The following is a 26,635-nucleotide window of genomic DNA, read 5'->3' on the forward strand; positions in this document are numbered from 1 at the left end:
TTCGGGAACTGTGGTTGTTGTTGTTTTTCGGTCCCCTTTTTGAAGCAATGTTTTACGGCCGGATGCCCTTCCTGACGCCAACCCTTTTTGCCGCCTTTAACGACAAGCAGGGAATTACCAGTGATCTGGTACTCAATTAGCCGACCTCGGAAGGATGACAGGCTGAGTCAACCCCCCTGGCGTTAATTCAGCGATTGACCGGGATTCGAACCCAGGATCCTAGGATCCTAAGCCGGCACCCTAGCCGCTAGCCCAACACCAGGGTAACTTTGGCAATGATAATCAGGAAAATATATCTCGTGACCTGCAAATTCTGTGAGCACGACTTGCACAATATGCTCCACGTGTAATTCAACCACATGCTTATTTTGGCCATTTTGTCAATAGCGCAGCTTCAATCTCCAGCTTCAGTTTAAAATTGAAACCCCACCCCCTTCCTTTTAAAAAGCTAGCGATGTCCTCAGCAGGTAAGCAAAAATGCCTCCAACCTTTAATGTTCTCCAACCTTCAATGTTTATGTGAATGTTAGTTCTCCAACCTTTAATGAGCAAACAAACAACTGCTCGACGTTTCGATCAGCAACACGGATAAAAGCGCATCCACTGACCTTGCTCAAGAGTAAAGCAAAACAACTCTATACCCTCCCTTATAAAAGGGAAAAAGAGGGTGGGGACACCGAACCACCAATTGATGCCATTCTGGAACAACTCATGCCATTCAAATATAAACCGTAAATCAAAACCGTTGAAACAACTGAAACCACACCGTCGAGCAGTTCTTTGTTTGCTCATTAAAGGTTGGAGAACTAGAAAGTATCAAAAAAAAGGTAATCCGAATTCAAGGGGTTAATATGCAAAGGTTATTTAATTTGACAATTTACATGTGGTTTACCAATTATGAGGAGATCCTCAGCTTTCCAATGATGCCTTTCATGCGTCATTGCTGTCACACATGACCGAGTACATGTTCATTGAAAATGACAAGTTCAAATCGCATTTTTACAAGTTTGGCTAATGGCAAAGTTTGGCAAGACAGTTTTAAATGGATGCATTACTTGTCGACTGCCAAGATGATTATTTAAAATTGTTAAGCTGGTCTGGTAATCGTCGATTGCGTCATCCTTTGTTTAAGATGGGTATTTAAGATGGGCTGACGGTGTATGGGTTTAGAGACAGTCTGAGTCATTGAAAAGATGGTTCAACTTACGACTGAACAGCGGACCTTCGTGGTTACAACCCTTCACCAAACTGGAAGTTTGCAGCAAACTCGTGATGCGTTCAGGGAACGTTTCCCAGAATGGGAGCCTCTAGCAGCCAAAACCATCTGGGCGAATGTTAGAAAATACCAAGAGCATGGCACTAGCCTCAACAACAAGGAGAATTCTGGTAGGGGCACACTGGGCGATCGGAAATGAACATTGCAGCAGTAAGGCAGCAAGTTTTGGAGCATCCTAGGGATACCAACGCAAGACAAAATGTGACGGGATTGCCTTCGGAAACATTCAACCGAATCACAAGAATGGACCTCCACCAACATCCAAATCGGATTCACATCCGGCATCAACTTACGCCAGGGGATTTTGCCAGGAGGCTGATGCTTGCCGGATGGGTGACAGCACGTTGCGAAGCAGATGTCAATTTCCTGCGGTATCTCGTTATCGGCGACGAAGCTGCTTTCGCCATGGATGGCAAGTTCAACACCCATAATGTTCTTGAATATGCACCAACAGGGCAACCCCCGGAATTTAATTTTGACACCAACATGAATCGACAAAAGCGGACTGTTTGGTTGGGACTTTGGAAGTGGTCAGGTGATCGGACCATTTTTCTTTCAAAGGAAGGTCAATGGTAACAGGTATCTGCAGATGATCAATGATGACGTTTTACCGCAGCTGGAGGAGAACCTTGAGCGACAGATTCGTGGTGTCTTCAGATATCTCTGGTGGGCCCAAGACGACGCGTCAGCACATCGTCTTATGGCTGTCTGAGATCGACTGAGGGAACTCTTTGGAGACCGAGTCATCGCCCTCAACCATGCAGTGGAATGGCCGCCAAGATCACCTGACCTCACACCATGTGATTATTTCCTTTGGGGACATTTAAAGAACGAGGTGTTCGTAACTCCTCCCCGTGATCTTGACGAATTGCAGGGCCGTATTCGACATGAAGTGGATGCTTTGCGCAATGATCCGGCTATGGTGAGACGAGCAGTTCAGGGCATGCTCCGCCGCTGTGAGCTTTGTGTTGAAAGGGGAGGTGGACATGTTGAAGGTGTGGGTGCATAAAGGCCAATCATTCCTGAGAAAAGTTCACATCTGACGTTCATTTTGCACCAATTATCCTGACTTGCATCGATTAGCCAAACTTGTAAAAACGTGATTTGAACTTGTCATTTTCAATGAACATGTACTCGGTCATGAGTGACAGCAATGATGCATGGAAGGTATCAATGCAAAGCTGAGGATCTCCTCTTAATTAGTAAACCACATGTAAATTGTTAAAATATATAACCTTTGCATATTAACCCCTTGAATTCGGATTACCTTTTTTTTGATATGCACTGTATATATATATATATATATATATATATATATATATATATATATATATATATATATATATATATATATATATATTGTTGCGGATCTGCCGCTGGCCTTCTCCACTTATCAAGGGGGGGATTAATCCCCTTGTCTTTATTGACGTGGCGCGACCCGAGACCTATTACGTCCCTTCCGGATAGCGCTAAATAGGGTTTCGGGACCAAATTCGCTGTTACCTAAGTACTCGCGCTGCCCTGGAAGCGAGGGAATAAGCCTCACACGAACCACGTGATGGTGATACGCCGAGCCGTTTGCGTACACGTGATCCGTGCTATTTATAATTACTAGACCCGATTGGAGCGATCTTATTCGTACCACGCTTAGTCAATGGAAAAATCACAAAGGCGATCGAATTGGAAAGAAAAGGAAGAACAAATTGGTTTAATTATTATGCACGTATTTACAGCACAGGAGGAAGAGACGCAGAGCAATCCTTATACAGTCTTATACTTAATACCCCAGGACAATGGGCTCGTCTGACACACACTCACACGGGGATTGCAGATGGGCAGGATGCTGTTAAGGCCAAACGCGCCGGCTTGGTCGTCCAGGATCGGCCCCGTCCTGCTCTCCACGGTCCCCCACACGTCCCGTGAAGATGGAGGTCGGAGAGGGCAGGACAGCGTATCGTGTCGCTCGAACGGAGCGGGTTATCTCGGGCGAGCGGTAGGGTGGCGGGCTTAGCGCGGCTGGCAACTATTCAGCCGCACTCACTCGCTTTGGCTGAACCGCTTGGTGAGCAAGTTATCAACGCCCTGGCTGCGCCCATGTATCCCTCGTAACAAAGTTCATTCAGCGTGGGTGATCCTTTTCAAGCGCGTCTCCTTAGAATCCTCTCATAAACTCCGCACCAGCTCAGCGCACCTCCCTCGATAACTCTCAAGTCCTTCCCTCCGCGAGTCCTTCCCTCCGCGAGTCCTTCCGAGGGCTTTTTGCATCGGGTTATATATGCCACGTCCTTCGAACCCTCTGGAACTCACAGACGCTCTTCACCACGCCCTCTCACGCTATTCCGCTCGAGCTCTGATTGGCTGGTTGCTCTTACCGTCCCCACTGCTGCCGCGCCGAGCTCAACCCTCCTTCACCTTTCGAGGCCCTGCCTCGTGTTAACTTGACTCGTGGACAGCCAAATGGGACACGGGATGGATTGCGCCCATAGAGGTAGAATGGAGGTGTACGCAAAATGAATGGAGGGCCTATTCTCCTGTCTTTACACAACGCAGGTACTAAGAGGGGAAATGGCCTATTCTTACACATACTAAGACATAACTATACTACAAATGGGCCTGTATGTTGCTCGTGTGACTATCTATGGGTGACAAACCTTTAACCTTTATTAACCTTCACTGTACCAATCTCAAAACCGCAGCAATATATATATATATATTGTTACGGATCCGGGGGGCGGCACTCCCGTTAGCAAGGGGGGCGGTTAATCCTCTTGTCCTGTTAAGCTGGCCGTCCGACCGGTCCTGGGGGTATGACATCAATTCCGGTCGATGGTAAGTAGGGTTGTCAGCCCAATTTGTCTTAATACCTAAGTGCTACCACCGGCTGTAAGTGAGGAAATACTCCCACCCGGGCCGCAGTGTGATTGGATTGCGCCGAGCGAAGCGAGCTGCGACTCGGGCCGTTATCAAGAGTCTAAACCCGATTCCGAGCGTTGGCCTCATCGTGCCACAGGTACTCAATTGAAAGAAGGGACTAAAGCGATCGGGGGAGAATGAAACCAAAGAATAAGAAGGAACAGGTGGGATTTATTAATTATGTACAAAACCAAAGAAGAGGAGGAATGCAAGTAATATACAGAAGAAAAAGTAGATACACAGGGCAAACCTTAAAACAGTCTTAAGTATCAACGCCCAGACAGAACAAACACAGACTCACACGAAAGGGAATAGCAGGCAGGAATCACTGGACGAAGGAGAAGCGTCCGTGCAGGTGAGAAGGTCGGCCGGTCCGGGCCGGTGCGCAGCGTCGAAGGTGGCTCCACACGCTACGGGCTCGAGGCGAACAGCCAGCCGCCGCTCCACGTATTCGTTTTCACACGCACTGCCAGGCAAATGTCAGTTAACGATTGTATTGTGGTCGCCGTCACGGACCCACTCGCCAGATCACCTCTCTCTCTCTCGTGCCTTCTCACCGACTCGTACCTTTTCCGTCCAACTCCTTCGGAACCCTCTCACTCAACTGGCCAAGGAGTCCCTTGCAGCCCTTTTTATTGCGCGTCATAGAATCAAGCCGCCGGCTCTGAGGGAATGCCTACCGGTTGGCTCACCACGGTGCAGGTTGGCCGATAAGGGCTTGCTGACCACCTCCGATGATGAGCCGACTTGCCACGCCCGTGATCTGGCGGCTCCTCCCCCTTCTTCTCGGCCTGACCGCATGGCCAATGGTGGCTGGTATTATGGTGGCGAGTTAGCAAACCACTCGCACCGCTTTTGAAGGGAACTTTGGAGAGTGGAGATGATTGGGGAAATTGAAAGGGGACCTATCTTATTTGATTAATGCAACGCAGATTCAACTACTGGGAACAGGTCCTTAACTGAAACGCATAATAATGAGATAACTACGAAGAGGTCCTCTGGTTCGCTACGTGTGGTACATGGACTAACTCGGGTACGATTTTTTTAACAAGCCAATTGATTGGAATCTTTACAGGGGAACACTTGTAAGGGAATGCATTAACTAAATTTCATAGTGAAGGTTCTAAAAACCGTAACACAGCACCCGTTTTTCCTCTAGGGTCGCCCCGACCCGAACTAACTGTACTTAATGTGACACTTAGGTGTAGTAGCCCTCTACTATTAACCTTACCCTTGAGTGCGACAGTTTTAAAACAACTACGTATGTCCCGCCTGCTACATTGCATCCTACCTAACAGACTCACACCCACAGGATAACCGCATCACGGAATTATTCGCAAACTATACATATACGGTGGGGAGCATTATTCACAAAACACTAATTTGTATTTACACGGCAAACCCAGGACCTGTCATTTTGGGAGACAAAAGATGTTTCTGAAAAAGAGGAAGAGCATGCACTGCACTGCACCGAAACACCCTACCCAAGTGCCCGGGGATGCACAATTGATATTGCAGTGCACCCCCGAGCACAAGAGCATCACAAAGCACCAATCAGCACCAGAAAAAAAACCCAAAGCACCATCCAATGCTCATTGCACACACATTTCAATAAAACAAACAAACTGTTGGCCGGTTCTTCTTTCTGCTCCTGCTCTGCTGGTCCGATGTTTCTTCCAGATGTTGTCCTTCTTGTGGCTTGCTGCCTATTTGCACATAATAAAAAGGCACAAAACACGTCCATTTTTGTTTAGGGCCCACAGGGGCCAACTATGGGTGGTCCACCTGGAGGGCAAAAGGGGCCACCTCACCATGGTCCGCAAGCCACTCTTCTCTGGCCATCATGGCCGGTCCCAGCAGAGGGGCCAGGCCCCAACACGTGGGGTCCATAAGGGTGTGGCGCTTAGCCACAGAAGCGTGTGGTCCATATGGTGGTGCTAGGCCGCAAGTCGTGCGGTCCATAAGGTGGTGTATCGATTCAGGCAGGCTGTGCAGCGGCGGCTCAGGCACACAAGTGCGGCTCCTGCACACTTTCCCCTCAGTGCCCAGAGAGCACGGTCTATAGATGGGGGAGGGAGGACAAAGCAGAGTCAGTGGGGTGTAAGGGCGCAAGGGTACACATCAATACAAGACAATGCAGAGGTGAGGTGCGCCTGGGAGCGAGCGGAGAAAGCTCGTCCCTATCGTACGTCACCCCCCCTGTCAACTAATCTACCCTTGCCCCTTACCCCATATTTACACCAATTTACAATTCTACACATTTACAAACTCCGTCTCTACTGTCTCGTCTTCCCCATATCTCCCCTCTATACCAAATTTGTTAACAATCCCAATTCCTCAAATTTGCCATCCACCAATTCATCGTCAATCCCAATTTTTCATCAATTCCTCATAAGGAGGAAGAGATGGAACAACCAGCACAATGTCACCCCCACGTCATGATGCGTCTTACCATTCCAAAACATTTGCACAAAAAAAAAAACATGGTGTGGAGTCTTGTCATCACCTCAGGTGAGTGCCTGCAGATGGTGCGAAGGGATTTCCATCCGAACTATCCTCTAAATGACTTTAACGTTCTTTCACTACCCGGGGTCTTTCCCTGCAAAACCATTGGCCACTTTACTCTATGCGGTTCTAAAAACCAATTCCCACTGACCATCTGTGGCGCTCACCAATTTGGGGTCTCACTCGCCCGATTCAACTCCCTGTGCCTTCGCATAATTTCCGGGCTGGGTCATGTGGCTCACCAGCAGGTCTACTCACCTGCACACCTCCGCCACTGTAGTTGCCTCCGAGCTTACCCGCTCCTTACCCTAACCTATCTACCTGGGGAAGGTCCTCTGGCGCTCTCCCCACTCGGTGCCCTCTCTGGCACTGGGCTACCCGGGTCCGTCCTCCGGATCCTCGGGCCCCATTCACAACTCTACTGGCTCCCAGAGCCCACCTGCGGCCTCACCTGGCCGACATCCTCACAGTGGCGGAGTGCCCAATCAACCACACACACACACTAACAGGCCACACGCCCAGCCATATCCACTTCACTAATGCACCCATCCAACCACCATTCTACCACACGCACCACAGATGCCAATATCCACCACAATTTACCTATACCCTCTACCTACTCTTAAACTACCCTCCCCGGGTACTCGTGAAAGGGGTCGATCTTCCCCATCCACTCCTTTCGCACCAACCACTCCACTCCACATATTCCACACTACCCACTCCACACCATCCATTCCATTCTCCATATATTCCATACCAGCTATTTCACACAACCATTCTCCATACACTCCATGCTCCATTCATTCCAGACCATCTATTCCATTCAACCATTCTCCATACACCTGTGCCCACACACCTGGTGTCACCTGTACACCTGGTGGCACGTGCACCCGTCTTCCCTCCAGGGCCATTCGCTCAATACTACGCACTCAACTCACACTTTTCACAATACGCTGCTCAATCACCTCCTTCACACACACTGCATCGTCTAAGCTGACTACCCCCCCTTCTGAAACTCACGCTTCCCAGTCGCCCCTTATAATCCACCTAATCTATTGTACGTCCCCACTACAGGTACAATGTCACTACTTAATTCTACAGTTACCTATGGTCATCTTTTTCCCTATACAATAATTATCCAAACCCTCCCTGGCTTGGTTTTCACCGCCATAACCCCATAAAACTATAGCTCATGTGCCTGGGTGATGGGAGGGATGGTGGATTTACCACCCCTCTACATCAGGCATCTCTCACTATTAATTTTGCCAATCAAAATTTGCCAATCATCTTCGCCAATCAAATTTACCAATCCAATTTGCCAATCATATTCCCTATCCCTACCATCGTCCATTAAACTTCGAGCCTCGGTGCGTCATTACATTTGCAAAGCTCGGCTTCACAAAGCCGAGCAATGCATATGGGTGGTTTGGTCTCCTGCAGGTTGGGTTCGTCCGGCATTCGGTTCAGGGGAGGAGGTTTGGTTGGGCCAAGGTTCAAAGCACCATCGCGGCGCGGAGCCTTTTGGTCTCCTGCGCGGTGGGCCAACCTTGCCCGGGTAGAACGCCGCCACCACAAGGGGCGCGCCGTTCCGATCCCTCCTACCTTCCCTCGAACCGGGCCGGTCGCCTTGCCCGGCAAAGCCCGGACTTGACCGTGCGGGGCCCGGCCCGGATCGTGCACGACGCTCCGAAGAGGAGCGACGCAGCACCGATCCCCGCCGGCTCCCGCAATACCCACAGCCCGGCACGGACCGAGAGCTCGCGTCGGTTAAACGTCTGTCTAACTAACCGCTATCCCGTTTAACGTCGATGCTCCCCTTACATGCTCACACCACTCGTTCCGTTCGTTGCTCATACATCCCATACTCTCCGTCAATTCCACCACCGCACTCTGCTACACACCACTCGCTGTCCGCACACTCCATAACACACCATGGCGCGCACGTCGTTCACACACTTCTCGCGTGCACTCTCCCCCGTTACGTACGCCGTAACCACCACGGGCATGCACTCTTCTGTTACATCCCCTGTAACACTCCCCATCACGCGCTCCGATGTGCTCTCCCGCACCCGCGCCACCACCAACTCACTCTCCATGTCACACTCAGTACACTTGGTTTCGCACATACCCTCCGACATGCATTCGCTCGTGCACCCAGTATCACTCCCACACTTTGTAACACACTCACTCTTCGACGCACACTTTTTCCTCACAAGCGCGCCATTTCCACTCACTCCACTCACAAGGGACCCTCCACCAACGCCCGGGTGCTTTCTCGATCCCAAGCGCGCGAAAATTCTTTTTGCGCCAAACATCCTCCTGCAAAACCTCTTGGCACCATACACAGCCCGTCTCACCTTCGGGGTTCTTCTTCTCCTTCGCTCCAACACCTGCAAACTTTCATTTGGGTTATTAAGCACAGCATCGTGATGTGAGCATGGACTTTGCACATTTTCCATCTTTTCCTCCCGCTGTTGCTCTACCAAGTCCGTCTCTCCCATCCCAATTTCCACTATAATTAATTCGTTGATTTATTTCTCTTCGACAACCGCTGGCTTTATTAAAATTTTCCCTTCTATCTCAGCGGTCGCCGGCTTCCCCATACCCCGGGTCGCGATTTTTACCCCGGTCCAGTTACCTGCGCCTTGCTCCGACTCGCTCAACCTGCGCTCCTCGAGTCGCGTTACCTCGTCGTGCACCCTTGGGACCTCTTCGCTCAACCTGCGGTTAACCTCCCTCTCAACTTCCCTTACCTCAGATGTAGCCTTGTCCCTCGCTAACCCCTCATTTACTTCTTTGGCTTGGCCAATTTGGCCCCGAATCTGCTTCCGAATCCCTCCAATTTGCTTCCTAGCCCCCCAAATTTGCCGCCGAGCCCCCCTATCTGGCTTTCTAATCCTCCAATTTGGTTTCCCATCTCGTTTCTCAATTGCTCACTGGTACCCCTTGCTTCGTCCCTCATTTCTCCCATATCCTTCCTCAATCCCCCAAGTTGGGTTCCCATTTCCTTTCTCAGCATCGCGGTGAATTGCGTCACGAAGTCCTCCACATCAAAGCCCACTGGTACAGCGGGCGCGGCTCTCGCCGCCACGTGCGAGGCTCCATCTTGTGCGCCTGCAACCCCCGCTACCGCACCCTCATTGCTCTCCTCCTCCCTGGGGTCCTGGGTTTCCTCTAACCCCTCTTCTACCTCCCATACCGGCATCCGATCGCCTTGACCATCCATGGCACGACTTTAATTTGGGATATCTATCTATAATTCCAGTAGTGTGTGTGTGTGTGTGTGTGTGTGTGTGTGTGTGTGTGTGTGTGTGTGTGTGTGTGTGTGTGTGTGTGTGTGTGTGTGTGTGTGTGTGTGTGTGTGTGTGTGTGTGTGTGTGTGTCCGTGTCCGTGTCCGTGTCCGTGTCCGTCCGTCCGCTGTTTCTCGACAACTACCGGTCCGATATACTTGAAACTTGCCAGGTATATTGCTGGGGACCCGAGGATGTGCCTTTTCAAGGTTTTAAATTAATCGGACAAATAGTTACCGAGCTATGGCGATTTCTTTACCAAACTCCGCAAGCCGTTTGCTTTGGACCAAACCATTGCATGTAAATAGAGGGGGGGGATTGTCACCGTACTCGCAAGCCGTTCGCTTTGGACCAAACCATTCCATGTAAATAGAGGGGGGGGGATTGTCACCGTACTCGCAAGCCGTTCGCTTTGGACCAAACCATTTCATGTAAATAGAGGGGGGGGATTGTCACCGTACTCGCAAGCCGTTCGCTTTGGACCAAACCATTTCATGTAAATAGAGGGGGGGGGGATATAATTTTAGATATATATATATAGTACGGGCATGCCCTAGTTAATAAAAATTTCGGCTGCTCCAAATTTTGACCAAATCCTTAGATGTTCTTTTAAAAATTTGGTTTGGGTCCAAATCCCACTCCTCGACACCAATTGTTATGGATCCGGGGGGCGGCACTTCCGTTAGCAAGGGGGGGCTAATCCCCTTGTCCTGTTAAGCTGGCCGTCCGACCGGTCCTGGGGGTATGACGTCACTTCCGGTCGATGGTAAGTAGGGTTTTAAGCCCAATTTGTCTTAATACCTAAGTACTACCACCGGCCGCAAGTGAGGAAATACTCACACCCGGGCGGCAGCGTGATTGGATTGCGCCGAGCGAAGCGAGCTGCGACTCGGGCCGTTATCAAGAGACTAAACCCGATTCCGAGCGTTGGCCTCATCGTGCCACAGGTACTCAATTGAAAGAAGGGACTAAAGCGATCGGGGGAGAATGAAACCAAAGAATAAGAAGGAACAGGTGGGATTTATTAATTATGTACAAAACCAAAGAAGAGGAGGAATGCAAGTAATATACAGAAGAAAAAGTAGATACACAGGGCAAACCTTAAAACAGTCTTAAGTATCAATGCCCAGACAGAACAAACACAGACTCACACGAAAGGGAATAGCAGGCAGGAATCACTGGAAGAAGGAGAAGGGTCCGTGCAGGTGAGAGGGTAGGGCGGTCCGGGCCGGTGCGCAGTGTCGAAGGTGGCTCCAGTCCACGCTACGGGCTTGAGGCGAACAGCCAGCCGCCGCTCCACGTATTCGTTTTCACACGCACTGCCAGGCCAATGTCAGTTGACGATTGTATTGTGGTCGCCGTCACGGACCCACTCGCCGGATCACCTCTCTCTCTCTCTCGTGCCTTCTCACCGACTCGTACCTTTTCCGTCCAACTCCTTCGGAACCCTCACTCAACTGGCCAAGCAGTCCCTTGCAGCCCTTTTTATTGCGCGTCTTCGAATCAAGCCGCCGGCTCTGAGGGCACGCCTCCCGGTTGGCTCACCACGGTGCTGGTTGGCCGGTAAGGGCTTGCTGACTCCACCTCCGATGACGAGCCGACTTGCCACGCCCGTGATCTGGCGGCTCCTCCCCCTTCTTTTCGGCCCGACCGCATGGCCAATGGCAGCTGGTGGGGAGTTAGCAAACCACTCGCACCACTTTTGAAGGGAACTTTGGAGAGTGGAGATGATTGGGGAAATTGAAAGGGGACCTATCTTATTTGATTAATGCAACGCAGATTCAACTACTGGGAACAGGTCCTTAACTGAAACGCATAATAATGAGATAACTACGAAGAGGTCCTATGGTTCGCTACGTGTGGTACATGGACTAACAAGCCAATTGATGGGAATCTTTATAGGGGAACACTTATAAGGGAATGCATTTACTAAATTTACTATTGAAGGTTCTAAAAACCATAACAATATGTATACACACACATACACATACATATAAAAATCTGCCTCATTTGCTGTCGGAATTGTTACCTCCGCCACCAAAGGTGGATGGAGGTTATGTTTTCACGTCTGTCTGTCTGTTTGTCTGTCCGTTTGTGAACAAAATATCTCAAAAGGTTGTGGACGGAATTGGCAGAGATGTAGCATTTTGGTGAATCGTCGATTCCATTTTGGTGAAGATCTGAATATGGATTCGAATGTGCCAATTGTTTAATTTGTTGAAGTGATTCTTCACCATTGGGAGATGGGGCCAAAAACGATGCACAGCAGGATGTCTCAAAAAGTTATGGATGGATTTGGACGAAACTTGTTGGACAGGTTGTGTGTGTGACGAGGAAAAAATCGATTCAATTTTGGTGAAGATCCGGATCTGGATCCGGCTAGTAGAATTTTTAAGTGATTCTTCACCATTGAGTGATATGGCCAACCAGGCAGAGGTATGCTCTCTACTGAGTGCCGTTCTAGTTACTTCTGTGCCGGTTTTTTAGAGAACGTTACCAATTTTAACTCGTCCCAGAGATTTACCAATGCTGAGCCAAAATGGTTTCTCACTCGATATGCATCGATTATCCACATGTTTATGGAAACTCGATTAAGCAGGAAGTAACACCAGGTATGTCCAATGCAGAGTGTAAATGGAGAAGAGAATTGAAGAATGGCAAAGCTTTGCTATTTTAATTTATCTTGGCTCATGAGGTACTCCATTCATAAGGCCAGATGCAGGGTCTGAGAAGACATTTGATATCGCAAATATGGGGGAAAGCGCTGAGTCACATGAGAGATGCCATGCACCAAAGTGTGGTGTCACATGTGATTTCAATTGACCGGTCAAACGCACTTGTAGAATATTTTGGCTCCAGGACAGGTATGTTTTTCAGGGTACTGAATGGTACACCATTGTTTTTGTACAGAATATTATTACCTCCACCCCCAAAGGTGGAGGAAGGTTATGTTTTCACCACTGTCTGTCTGTTTGTCTCAAAAACAAAATTTCAAATGGTTATGGATGGATTCAGACAAAATTTGTTTGGACAGGTTGGGTGTGTGACAAGGACGAATTGTTTTGGTTTTGCTGACGATCTGGATCTGACAATTTTTTAAAGCGATTCATCACCATTGATATATGGGGCCAAAAACAGGTTTATATTTAGGGATGGGGTCTGGGTTCGATTCTCCGCTTGACTGCAAACTGTCGGGTAGATGTTTCGCAGGCAGGACATTTAATCAAAAATGCACCATCTGCTGGTGTGATATGGTGGTTATGAAAGATCCTATGGTGGCTTTCAGGAAGTGTAATGGAATTATTCTTCAAAGACTGTTGCCAAAATACATTCCTGGCCAACCCCACATAATGGAAGGAAAATTTGAGGCCGTTCAAGTAGTCGTGGTTGTGTGTTAAATTATATACCTATACATATAATATTTTGCTGGTGGGGTAATTATACAAGGTAGTCATTGAAGTATTTTTATATGCCAGCCTGATTATATGTTTTCTTTTTCAGTTCAATTTTGTAGGAAAACTTCTCGGTCCGATGGGCAACACGTTGAAGCGTCTGCAGACGGAAACTGGAACCAGGATGGCCATACTTGGAAGGGGTTGCATGAAAGACAAAGCTAAGGTACCATTCATGCACAAGCCTTTTTTGTTACCAATCAAATGACGATAATACCATGAGAAGTTGAGCGTGCCTGGACATTTGCATTGAGCCAAAGTATAACATTTGCCTGGAGACTGCCATGAAATACACATAAGGGGCCATCATATTGTATTATGTTATATTATATTATACTATATTATAATATTCATAAAAAAAATAAAAAAATTTATTGCTATGAATTTTGGGGTCAGGGAATATGTAGATTTAGGTAGATCTGAATAGGTATCATGCTTCGTCTGTCGTGCAAGAGAATCTCACCTGCAATAAGTTATGTGTTTCGGGCCTTAGGCGGTTTGTCGGATTAAGGTGTGTCTTCGTCCCCATTATGAGGAATGGGGCCTGATTAATAGTTCTAGGGAATAAGGATAAGACCCCTGAGTGTGAAACCTCGGTGATCATTCCTTTGTCCCATATGGCAACACACCACATACATCAGCTAGATCCATTAGTGCACCACATTAATTAATCCCCCTCGCCACAAGACTGACCGGAGGAACCAACAGGCAGCGGTCGCGCAGTATGCCACCATGGCGATGGAACATCGTGCAAGGCAGGGTAAGGAAGAGCTTGTGATTGGCCACCAATGGATGGCATGCATGGCATGACATGAAGGGCAAAAAGCGCTCGGCCAATGAGAGGACACAAACGCGGTGAGAAGATTCGAGAAGTCGAGGGGCACCGTGCTGGTTGGGGGAGAGGATGAGGAGGGCTGACGTCACGTGATGGCGAGTAAAACCTCTCGCTCACCGGCGTTTTCCTGTCTTCCTTGGCCCTCTTGCTCAGGACTGTCCGATTGAGCTCTTCCCTTTGTCCTTCTCGTGTTGGCTGCCTTTCCTGTTGGACCTCCCTTCTGCCCTTGCTTTTCATCCCGTTTTGGGAGTTTCGCTTCGGAAGACGTTGGAGCGCCGACGATTCTCTTCTCTGGCGTTCACGTCCGAACAGCGAGTGTACGAGCTGCAGCAGCCGGGAGACCATTGCACGCTCGCTCGCTTGGTGCGAGAGGTCTGGTGAACGGGGGTGCAGGGAGGCCGGCGTCGGATGACGGTGCTCAAGCCCGACAATTCCTGATGGACGCTACACACCACAGATAAGCCAGCACAAACGCAAACATGACGATTCTTTTATTTGAATAATCCCTTGTCTTGTATGTGAAGTGAGGTGTGCGGGATCCCAACCTTGGTATTAGTTCTTCCATCGCGTTTCCTTGTTCTCGGTTCCGTTAATAAATATTTGTTGTTGTACATTTTACCTCCGTCTCGGATTGAGTTAATAATTTGCAGGTAAAAAGGGAAAAGGGGGCCGAAAAGGGAAGCGCGGCATCCTCCCCCAATCCCCCGGCTCATGTATCGGCCACCATTGGATTGAATAAATGCCTCTATTAAAGCTCGGTTCCATCCGTGGTGACGCTCGGTTTTAACTGAGCAAACCACACGACAATATATATATATATATATATTTATTTTCTGTCCATCTGTCCATCGCTAGAATCGGCCCCACCAGTAGTAACCCTATCTATCATATTGTATGGCCGCACTGTTGAAATCCTCTTGGTAAATGGAGATGCAAGAAAACATTTCATTTTCTTTTTGTAAATGTGTATCGTATAGCACCACCCAGTGATAGCCGGTATTACAAATCATTGATTAATTAATTGGAATTATACAGAGTACCTGGCTCTCTTTTTCTAAACCCTAAATTCCTTCCAAGCAAGGTGTGGGTACCTCTGATAGTATATTATATTATAATTATATTATATTCGCAGGTACACTTGGAAATTCTGCATAAAAGTATTCATTGTTTAGAACTTGCCTGTTTCTTTGGACAGTGCGTTCACTTGACATGCTTAGCTCTGCCGTTGACGCTTCCTGGTTGATTGTCGCACTGTCCTTTGGTTGCCGGTAGTCTGGCCGCACCATCCTTTGGAGATTACTGGTCTCCAACAAAGTCTTGCCAATGTATACTGTGAGTGAAGCCATTCGAAACGACGTCCAATTCACAATCTCACGAGACGTGTCTTGCGGAAATTCCGTGATATTGCCGCTCAAGTGATTATGAACAGCTTAATTATCTCCGCCACCGAAGGGTGTGTTTTCACCCCTGTTTGTCTGTCTGTCTTTTTGTCTGTGAGCAGGATATCTCAAAAAGTTATGCACAGATTCATCAAATTCATTTTAAAAAAACTCCATTAAATCGCCCAGCCACCGACGCCCCCTCCCTGATCGGCAGGAGCTGGGTTCAACCCATGAGCGGCACCTCGAGACAGCTCAGGCCAAAAGGGAGGCAAGCAAAACTCTGCCAGCCTGGAGAGCAATTGATGGAGTGAAATGACAGTAACCCCGCTGTGTGGTGGCAAGTGCAAGGTGCCTTCCACGCTGGCCGGCGGCGAATTACGGGTCCCATCGCTTGAGTAGGTGGTTCCAAATACCGAGAGGATCGGACTGAAGTGGAAGACACATGGCGCTGTGTACGCCCTGACCCCGGGGGGGGTGGGGGAGCAAGCAGTAGTCTGCCCCATTGTCAGTAAGAGTGTGTTGTGACGTGCCAAATCGGGGGTTAAGTTTTATTTATTTCCCTGTACATAAGTTGCATATATTCCTTTCTCTCTGCTCGTGTCTGGCTCGTGTTACGGATTTATGTGGATTTATGTGAATTACTATTCAGGTCTTTGCTTATCAATGTGTAGTCGAGTAACGGTTGTTGTGATTAAAGGGTCAGGAGCTCTTCTGGGAAAAAGGAGACCGGAAACGGAAGAAGAAAAGACACGAGGTCCTGGAGAAGCGACGATCTTCCTCTTCCTCGCCGAGCTCCGAGGCGAGGGTATCGATATTGAGCAGCGTCTGACGCTGCGTTGGAAAGCCCGTCTGGCGAAAGGAATTACCCCTTGACACATCAAGTTGCCGTTGGTTCGTGCATGGAACCAAGCGTCCGGCACAGTTCGCCTCACCGTCTACAAGGGCGCGTACGGGTCGCACCTTGGGCCTCGGGCGCTGGACAAGCCGCGCGTTGCTTTGCCCGCTTTGCTTGGCAAGGAGGTGTGCGCTGCAACCGTTGTTCCCGGTACGTGACGTGCACGTTTGGGAGCACGTCAGCCAGGGGTTCGTTCAACCGCCCGTGTGCGGAGAAGCCGACCTTCATCTTGGTCAGGAGGGGCCCGGAGACATTGTGAGGGACAGAGACCAAAGGGGTCGTGAGTACCCAAGGGGTCGGGAGTGGGGAAAGGGGACACACATATATAAGATGGCCATCTTAATAATATTGGTGATTGATTGTTGATTGTTGATGGTTGTTGATTGTTGATTGCTCGGGGAAAATATTATTGGTTATTCCGGATCCTTGGTGTGGGGTTTCTTATTGACTGGAATTCATATTGATTGCGTTACGAAAGCGTATAAATCATTGATCTTTCTGGCGGAGTTCCTCTCACGGTCCGGGGGTCACCGAGACCAGGTAGTCACCGGGAGGACCACGTAACACTCGCTAGATTTGTTCCATTTTGCACGTTCCGTCCACCTTTCTCCCCATACTCCTTATCAATAAACCTTTTTGAATACGTTTTTCCTCCCGTACGTGCTGCCACCAAAATTTGGCTTTCCATTGGGTGACCTTGTGGAGTGCACACGGTAGCAATAGTTTGAGACGTTTCGATAAAAGGTCCTTGCGCAGACAGCCTGTGTTCACGGAAGCTATCTGACGCAACTAATGTCAGTGTATTGTGCAACTTCTATACATGTGTATGTGTGTGTGTTTGTGCAGGTACATTTTGTGAAGTTTATATGATCTCCACAGATTTCCTAATTGTTTATTTTTGGCTTTTGTATTCTTACAGGAGGAAGAGATGAGGAGTAGTACTGAGGCTAAGTATGACCACCTCAATGATGAGTTGCACATCCAGATTGAGGTTTATGCACCACTAGAAGAGGCTTATTGCAGAATGGGTCAGGCAGTGGAGGAGGTTAAGAAGTATTTGATTCCGGTAAGTGTCATCTCCATTCTCTGTTTTTTTTTTTGTTTTTTTTCCTTCGTGTTATTGCTTTGAGAATTGGTTATTGCTTTGAGAATTATTGCATAAGCCAAATAAAATAATAAAAATAAAGCCATCTAGGCTGGTCATGAGCACTTTGAAGATGCTGTACTTGAAGGCCTGCCAACCACTGTGACCGACTCGGAGCACGTTCAGAAGGTTGACACCAGTACTGGAATTGCACAGGCAGCAGGCATTTCCCCGACAAGTATATTCCATTCCGAATGAGGCGTATTTGTAAAAAATAGATTCTCCATGTATTTGTTGATGAGCTTGACCACACATGTTGATGTTCACTGCTCTATTGCAGTGCTGGCAATGTGAGGGTGACCTGTCCTGGAACATATCCTGACAGTGAACCGAACATGGCCTAATTAATTTGATCCATCGTTTGAGGAAAGTGTTCAAGGTTATTTACCACAGCAAATAAAAGAAAAATTGCCTGTTGCAGCCAGGGAGAATTGACGATGATGCATCATGTTCTCCCATGCATGGTAGCTGTAGGCTTGACCTTTCTGTGCCCTCGGATCATACTGTGAATGTTGCATATTTATGTGAAGCTACTCCATGAAACAAAATTGCACCCATTGCTGTTGGAAGCAATTGGAATTCCTGGGATTGGCCTGATTTTACTCCAAGACAGCACGGGCACCTCGTTGCAGCATATATAGTCCTTGCTGTAGAAGTTGGGTTTGGCTACGCAAGGGTGGGAGACCAAAATCTGGCTACGCAAGAGTATTATCATGTCCATCAGTATGTATAAAGGAATGGATTTACAAGAGTACTTGCAAAAATAGCACAGCTCGATCTAGTAACCAACTGCTTGGAACCAAGTAACCAACTGCCTGGTCAACCTGATCAACAAGTGATATTCTCCTTCAAGGTTACCTGACTGGACATTTTGACATCAAGGGAAACTTCCTGTCATTTTATCATTGATCAACAACAGCACAGACGTTTCTACACACAATACGTTTCTAAACACAATACGTTTCTAGGCACAATACGTTTCTACACACAATACGTTTTCGTCAGGTTCACTATGTTTTTTCGTTCAAAATCATGGTAGATTAGCAAACCTATACATTTTTGGAAACGTTATTACATGGAAAATCTGAAAATCAATGTTTACATTTGCCAATTCCGACCAATTCCAATCGACCATTCGACCAATTCGATCGAATTCGATTCGATTGACCATTCGACCAATTCGATTTGCCAATCAATTTGACCGACCTTTGCTTGTGTGGAACGGACTGTGAAAACGATGCGGACTATATTGTCGGATACGACACACAGGACAGTGATGACGAACTCTAAATGGCATATTCTGTAATCGTGTATGTTTGATGCCATTGACTGCCTGTGTATATTTTGTCATTGACTGCCTGTGTAGATGTGAAGTTATACTGACTGCATGTGTATATATGATTTTGCTGATTGCCTGTGTATGTTTGGTGATATGAATTATTGTGACACATTTTGATGTTATTAACTGCCTGTACAAAATGATAACATGTATTTGATTATGCAACTTATCGTGAATATAAAGACAGTATTTTGCAATTCAAAACCTTTGATTTGTGTCTTACCATTCCCCATAGCACTAATTTGATACTTTCATTGGATTCCTTGTCCCTGAAAATATAGGTTTAGTATATTTTTTAAAGTTTTTAGGGTAATTAGAGGCAGAAATAGAACAAAATATGTATTTTACAGTGGCCATTTTGAAAATCCAAAATGGCCGCCATACAGGTATCTCTCCAAATGTAAACATTGATTTTTAGTTTCCTTATGCTATAACCTTTCCAAAAATGTATAGGTTTGCTAATCTACCATGATTTTGAACGAAATATAATTTATTGACAAAGTGAACCTGACTATTAATGGCGTGGCATCGATGGCACATTTCTCATGCCAAGTAGGTTTTTTTCGAAGCTGTCCACGCTCTCCACGCTATCGAAGTTACGTAATTGTTCCCATTTGTATTTTCGTCAAAACTATTTATTTTATGGTGTGTGTGTCAAGAAACAACTCTTGGCTCTTAAAGAAGTTCCACCAACAGCCTGAGAATGACGATCTTTATTAAATACCAACTTATACAGATCCGGAGGAAAGCGAACATCTACAGCACGACTTGCCCTCATGCCACGTTCAGCCCTTCCTGAAAAATGCAAAGATTCACAGCTCACTTAAATAGGAACACGTTTATCAGAAAATCTCCGAGAGAACAAAGGAACTGGCGAGAGTTCCTCCCACCGTTATCCCTAGCCCCCACCGTTATCCGCTCTGTCATTCGGGGGAGTGCAGCACGCACCTTATCATTCGGACCAGATGTAGTTTCAAAGCTCCGAGGTGACAGAAAATGTAACTCACAGAGAGAAGAGTGCATGCTTGGCCCAGATAAGACCATTATTCAAAGGTTTGTGTATACAATCCGAGCATTTTACATGAAACTACACATTCCATGCGCGTATAAACGTCCGCCAGCCCGCGGCTCGAGGCGCCATCTGCGGACCGAATGGAGAGAGTTTATGACCGGGCTTATCTTGCATCAAGAGGGCACACGGAGGACGAGCCATCCGTCCAGCACGAAATGCATCGAGTACTTTCCCATTTATACTAAAGAGGAGCGGAAAGCCCTTTATTCACTTATGAAAATAGCATATAAGCAACATTAAAATCATAACATATTATTCGACCGACGTCTTATACAGAACTTTAAGCAATAACGAATCTACGACTTGACATTCCTTCCTCTTGTCTCGTCGAGACAAAGTATCTTAAGAGACAACGTGCCACATCGGGCTTTATTGAAAAATAATTGTGTAATGCGGGTATCTCCCAAGGGCATATCGTGCGCCCAAAGCGCCTCGCCCGTGCATTTGGCGAACGTGTCGTGTGGTGCGTGCTTGGAGCCTGAGGGCTCAGAACATGAAAGTCCATTAACGTTTCGGATCCACAACGAAGGCGTCTGGTCCAGATGAGGTTCTGCTCCGCCAGGGGGCCCATCACCTCCCCTGCGGAACTTGCTCCCCCCACCCTTTGCAGACTCAGTCCTTGCAGATCTTCGAAGTTAATCAACGATCATGCCCATGAGGTCCCTCACGTGCTGCTGTTCTGGGGAATACATAATATTGTCAGTATCTTGTGTCTCAATTTCCTGGTCAGGGTACAGAGCGTAAAAATCCGATTCACTTGAAGCATTTGAACTTAATACATATGAAGCAAAGAGAGGAACTTCCTTTATGTCAAAGTCTCCCATGGGCGCCTGGTCGGCTTGCGGGTCTAGGATATCCACGTCGGGTCCCTCGACCACCAGACCCAGCGTCGCAATCAGATCCATAGTTGGGTCGGAAGGGGGCGTGCAGCTGTCAGCTTGTAATACATAAGCAGCGTTAGCCAGTACACGCAAGGGGTTTATAGCACAAGTATCACAGTCATCACATACACCGTTACAGGCAGCAGCCAGTTCCCACATGGGATCCACACAAGTATCACAGTCGTCACAAAATTCAATACAATTTTCTGGAGCGTTGGTCGCAACTGCCTTGTTGAAGGGCTCATTCAGGTCGACGGCCTTTGTGGTCAGAGCCATAGTCGTTGTCGGCGGCTTCTTCACTTTCCATCCTGTAAAATACTTTCTCATACAGAGGAGGACTTGAGATTTCATTAGTGCCCCCCAAATTACTACCCCGATTATCACAGCCAGTGCGGTCAATAACCACTTCACTATGGTGCCCGTCCATCCCCGGAACCAGTCAGTGAGCCAGCTAAATTTATAAGAATTCTCGCGCGCGATCCGATCGATCGTCAGGGCGTGGCTAGTTTCCCTTAGTCTCACTATTGTGGCTGACACTCCTTCAGATGGATCGGGTATGTAAGTGCAACATTTTCCCTCTAGAATTCCGCATACCCCTCCTTTCTCTGCCAAGAGCATGTCCAAAGCCACCCGATTCTGCATCACCATTGTACGCATGTGAATCACCGTATCCAATAGTATGTCATGAGCCGTAGCGGTGTCGTTTGCCACCTTTTCTAGGGCCAAAGCCAATTTATCTATCCGGAAACTATCCATGACGGTGCCCGCTCCTGGGAAGAAGAAACCAAACACCTTTTCCCATAGGCTCCCGTGTAGTTTAGTGGTTCCATCTTCGTTCATGACTGACCTCTTATAACGCCTGTCCAAGGACTTTGGGTCTAGCTCATCCAGTATCTCAACGTCAGGAAGGACTGAACCCAGATAACATGTGCCCCCCCAATTATTTGGTAAATAGGGGTAAGCCTTGTCGCCGCATATAAACATTGTCCCATGGGGTGGGACCAGGTGGGTGGATAAGCACCGGAGTCCCTTTACCACCCCATTAATCCTACTAACCCCCCTAGAGAATGTTATAGCCGTTATGTTGTGGTTGTGTTTATCTTGCAGTACTATTCGTAATGTAATCCCTGAGCTCACTTGTCCCAGCTTCCCGGGGAGAGTGTAGGCGCATTCTCATTCTCCCATACGCAAGTGGCCGGAACCCTGGAGGCAGACCCTCCCTTTCTGTGGTTTGACCCAGACGGGGGCAGGCCTCTCGGCCACATGGGCAATCATTGACGGGCGATAATTAAATTGTCGATTGCAACTCTTGCCGTTGTCAACCCCTTCTCTTTCCAGCGTGGTGACTAAACATGGGGAATCGATAGGTTGTGAGCAGAGGTCATTGAGGGACAGAGGTAGCACTATCATGTGTATTCCTGTGGTGCCTGCTTGGGGAAAGTGCATGCACGACCAGCAGTGTGTCCTATTTTGAATTGTTGCCACCTCCCTGGCCACTTTCCAATATGTGTTTTCCCCCCTCTTTGGGGCCTTATCCTGGGGGTGTGGCGTGAGTATGTATTCGATGCATGGTGTGTGTTTAGTTTCGCCACTGGCCGCTCCTGGGGTCCAGACGCTGCACCGGACCTGCATAGTCATGCCTTTCTCTAGGCGCGTGCGTGTTTGTAGCTTAAAATCAGGGGTTCCCCATTTGTATCCTGGTTGGGCCAAGGTCTCAATGCTCGCTTGCCCGTTTTCCCGGAACTCTCGTTGCTTTTGTAGTACAATGCCAACGCGTCCAGGCCCTGCCGACAGTGCTAGCCATTTTACGCTCACCCAATTTGTGTGCAGGGCTTTCTGTTCGAAACATGGTAGTGATACTCTTTGTCCCCATGTTACGGTGAGGTGTCGGGTTTCGTTTTCGCATCTATTGGAATCGGAGTTTCCCCTAGCTGCTGTCGCTATCAATAGTATTGTACCTATGATTAGGCCCATCCTTACTGTGGTTGCTGTGGTGTAGTGTCTGGTGCTTATATGGCCAACTTACAGTGCGTGGCGTGGATCCACGAGGTCTTGCCCTCGCAAAAGACTGCCGTTGGTGTCGTCAGCAACACCTGGACTGGTCCCTTCCACCTTGGTTCCAAGGCGTTCTTGCAGGTGAAGTGCTCCACGAACGCCTGGTCTTTTTCCTCTGGTGGAACACCTGGTCCACAAGCCTCCTGGGAACACCTGGTCTACAGGTCTCCAATTCATAGATTCAATTCATTCAATTCATAGTTTCATCCAGTCCAATTCAAATTAAATTCAATCCTTCTCTCAGCATCCCATTACCTGTTTCCAACATCAATAAAAATAAAATTATAAAAATAATAAAAATCAATCATCTCAAATCTCAAATCAAATCAAAAAAAAAATCAATCAAAATCATAAAAATCAATAAAATAATAAAAATAAACGAAAATTACTTCAGCTAGAGTTTCAACTAGAATTAACACAAACAAACCACCATTAACCTCCATTAACACAAACAAACCACCATTAACCTCCATTAACACAAACAAACCACCATTAACCTCCATGAACCTCCCCCTATTATTTATTTATTTTCACGAATAAACAAATAATAGAAATAACCTGGTCTAATTCCAATTCCAATTATGGTCAGTTCTGGTGTCTGGTCACACACAATGTTTTCCTCACCCACTGTGATTCGCTCAAAATAGATTCTCACTGTTATTATGTCTGAAATGCGTCTCATGAAAACCCATTCAAGAATCCGGTGTAACAGACAGACAAACACATAGACGCGCCGAAGACCCCAGGGTACCCATCAAACTAGCTTGTCCGCAGATTCACAACACAGCGAAACATGTAACTTTACTAAAATAATCACTTACTCATAACTAATACTCATAATAACTCATAATTACTTATGTAATTACTCATACCAATACTTACTCAAAATAATGTAATATCCCAATCTTCACCCCCTATGCAAATCGAAGCACCCCGGACAATCCACAACCAATATCAACCACTGTAGCCGCCTTCCCGACTCCAGGCAGCCACACGCAGCCACATACATCTCCACCCACGTCACACAAGACAACAGCCAACGAGTGTGTCCACCACACAGAAACCTTTGGCAATGCAACAACCGAACTCCCAGACAACCAACAACCAAAACATCCAATCCATCTCCATGGCTCACCAAGCAGTTCCAACTTAATCCAGCTTCACATACCGATTTCCCCAAAAACTCGTGAAACTTCACCCCCATTCTGGAAAAACCCTGGACTCAACCCTGACACCCTTAAATAACTTCAGACCCATCTCCAACCTACCCTTTCTGTCAAAGGTTTTGGAACGTGCTGTGGCCACTCAACTCAAACATCACCACTCTGCCAATAACCTGTATGAAACATCCCAATCCGGATTCTGCTCCAGCCACAGTACTGAAACTGCTCTCCTCAAAATCACCAGCGACCTTCTCTCTCCTCTGACGCCGGCAACCTCAACATTTTCATCCTCCTCACCTCAACGCCTCCTTTGACATCATCAATCACACCATCCTCCTCACCCTGTTTAGACCAGCTTGTGCCTATTAAACCCAAATCAGTTCACTCCCAAGCCCACAAGGACCACCTACAGCACTACAAAGATGCCCTCTACTCCGCCTACTACTCTCAAATTATCCACTCTGGCTCCGGAATCCCAAAAGCACTCTTCTCTACAATAAACAAACTAAATAAACAAATAAATAAACAAACTTTACAACGTGAACAAACTCCTCAGCGCCCTGGATACCACCACCTGTCATTCAGAGTAGACAACAGCATCTCCTTTCTCCTTTCTGGCATCCAAATAAAATTCTGGCTTCAAATCAACTTCCTCGAACTTAACTATGATAAATCTAAATTAATCTTCGTTTGCCCAAAACCACTCACCAAATCCACCCATAACTTTGCCCCCAACATCGATGGTTTCCCAGTATCCACCTTCCCTCACATCCGGAATCTTGGCATCATCATTGACCAAAACCCTCTCCTTTGAAAAATACACTAAATAGATCATAAAGACAGCCTTCTTTCACCTTTAAAACATCGCCCGTCTCTGTCCATCCCTTTCCTTTCTGGTTCAAGATTACTCATTTTATTCAATTAATTGGAGCACGATGCATTTTTTTTATGAATTGTGATAAACTGATCATTTGAACACAAATTGAACAAAATTAATCGAACAAAACACTTCCATTAACTCGACATTCTTTTCACAGCACAAAGTTCACTTGAACATCCTTTTCCTGGTTCCTAGTTTTTTTTCATCACATTTACAATTTTCATATTTCCACTCTCACCAGTGAATACAAATGGCACCGGTATGTAGATGTCACACGTTATCAAACTGTATGGTGTTGGGATATATATCATCCACTGGATCGTAATTTCAACCATGCTTCTCCACTTGCAACCCAAATATTTTCCATGAAATAAATAAAATGAATTTTATGAATCTTCTCATTATTCGAAAGTTTAAAAAATGTCCCAAATCTGTATATTATTTTCTACTGTGGTTATATTAAACCATTATTTTACAAAATCCAACTTTCAATAAACTGAAAAATGCTTCGCCATGGAATAGTCCACCACTCATATAAATAATCATAAGAGTTCTGCGAAACATCTCCATCTTTAAAACTTAGCCAACCATTTTTAAACCACATGTTTTCCCCCCAAAAAACAAGTCACATTCTTTGTATATTGCCAACATTGTTCATCGTTTAAGTATCATCCAGAACTAAATTTTTATAAACCATCAACTTGTAGATGCATTTATTTATATCCCATTAACCCAAGAACTCTCAATTGCTTGGTTATATTTTAGTAATGTCATATATCCATATTTCTTTTCCAAAATGTTCCTGATATACACATTAATCCCATCTGTCTTTGTTTACTAAACATACCATCCCACTGAGGCAGCTGCACCGTCACTTTACATAAACCCATGCTTTATATACATTTGTTTGCGTCGGTCACAATCCGCGTGGATTGTATCTGTCAGCCCGTCTGCAAACATCAATCACGTCGAATGTATTTCACACATATCAATTCTCATTTACCCATGACTTACACACCATTTTCAAAGCACACCATTTTCACCATTACTGTTGAAACCACTCTTCCTATGACAATTCAAGACACGCACGCAATTACTTACAACAATGCAACCAATGCCGTGCAAACAATTCCACGAATCGCAAATCTATGACCAATAATACACATACCATACACATAGACACATACACATACCCAACCAGAATTTGTACATTTCCAGATCAACTCAAATCAAGAAATCAACACAAATCCTTATTACCTCCAATCAACTCAAAATTAAATCAAACAATTCAAAACCAGATCGGATCAGCGATCAGAAATCACTTTCCAATCAACACATTCCAAACAACAATTCATTCAAAGCCACAATTATTTCAACACCAATGTACCAGATAAATCATACCAGATAAATCAACTCATAGTGGGGGGGCCAATGTTTTCCCGTTGAATTCAAATGTTAATTTGTGGACACTGGTTGGGTTGTCTTTAGGGATGATAGAAGTTGTAGAAAAAATATGTCTCCATTTTTTTCAAGTTCTTTATAGCGGCCATTTT

At 46.7% G+C, this 26,635-nt stretch overlaps 1 protein-coding gene across 2 annotated transcripts in view; it reads left to right on the top strand.

The window, feature by feature from the left end:
* The window catches only part of LOC137410951 (KH domain-containing, RNA-binding, signal transduction-associated protein 2), a 98,076-nt gene that overhangs the window by 14,915 nt on the left and 56,526 nt on the right, over window positions 1–26,635 (top strand). For both annotated transcript variants that reach the window (XM_078783098.1, XM_078783099.1), the window contains exons 3-4: window positions 13,486–13,602; window positions 17,468–17,614. In XM_078783098.1, coding sequence (XP_078639224.1) covers window positions 13,486–13,602; window positions 17,468–17,614 — 264 coding nt within the window. The remainder of the gene's footprint in view (window positions 1–13,485; window positions 13,603–17,467; window positions 17,615–26,635) is intronic.

Source organism: Myxine glutinosa, chromosome 8, assembly GCF_964187855.1.
Source record: "Myxine glutinosa chromosome 8, kmMyxGlut1.1, whole genome shotgun sequence".
In the NCBI taxonomy this organism is placed as follows: domain Eukaryota; kingdom Metazoa; phylum Chordata; class Myxini; order Myxiniformes; family Myxinidae; genus Myxine; species Myxine glutinosa.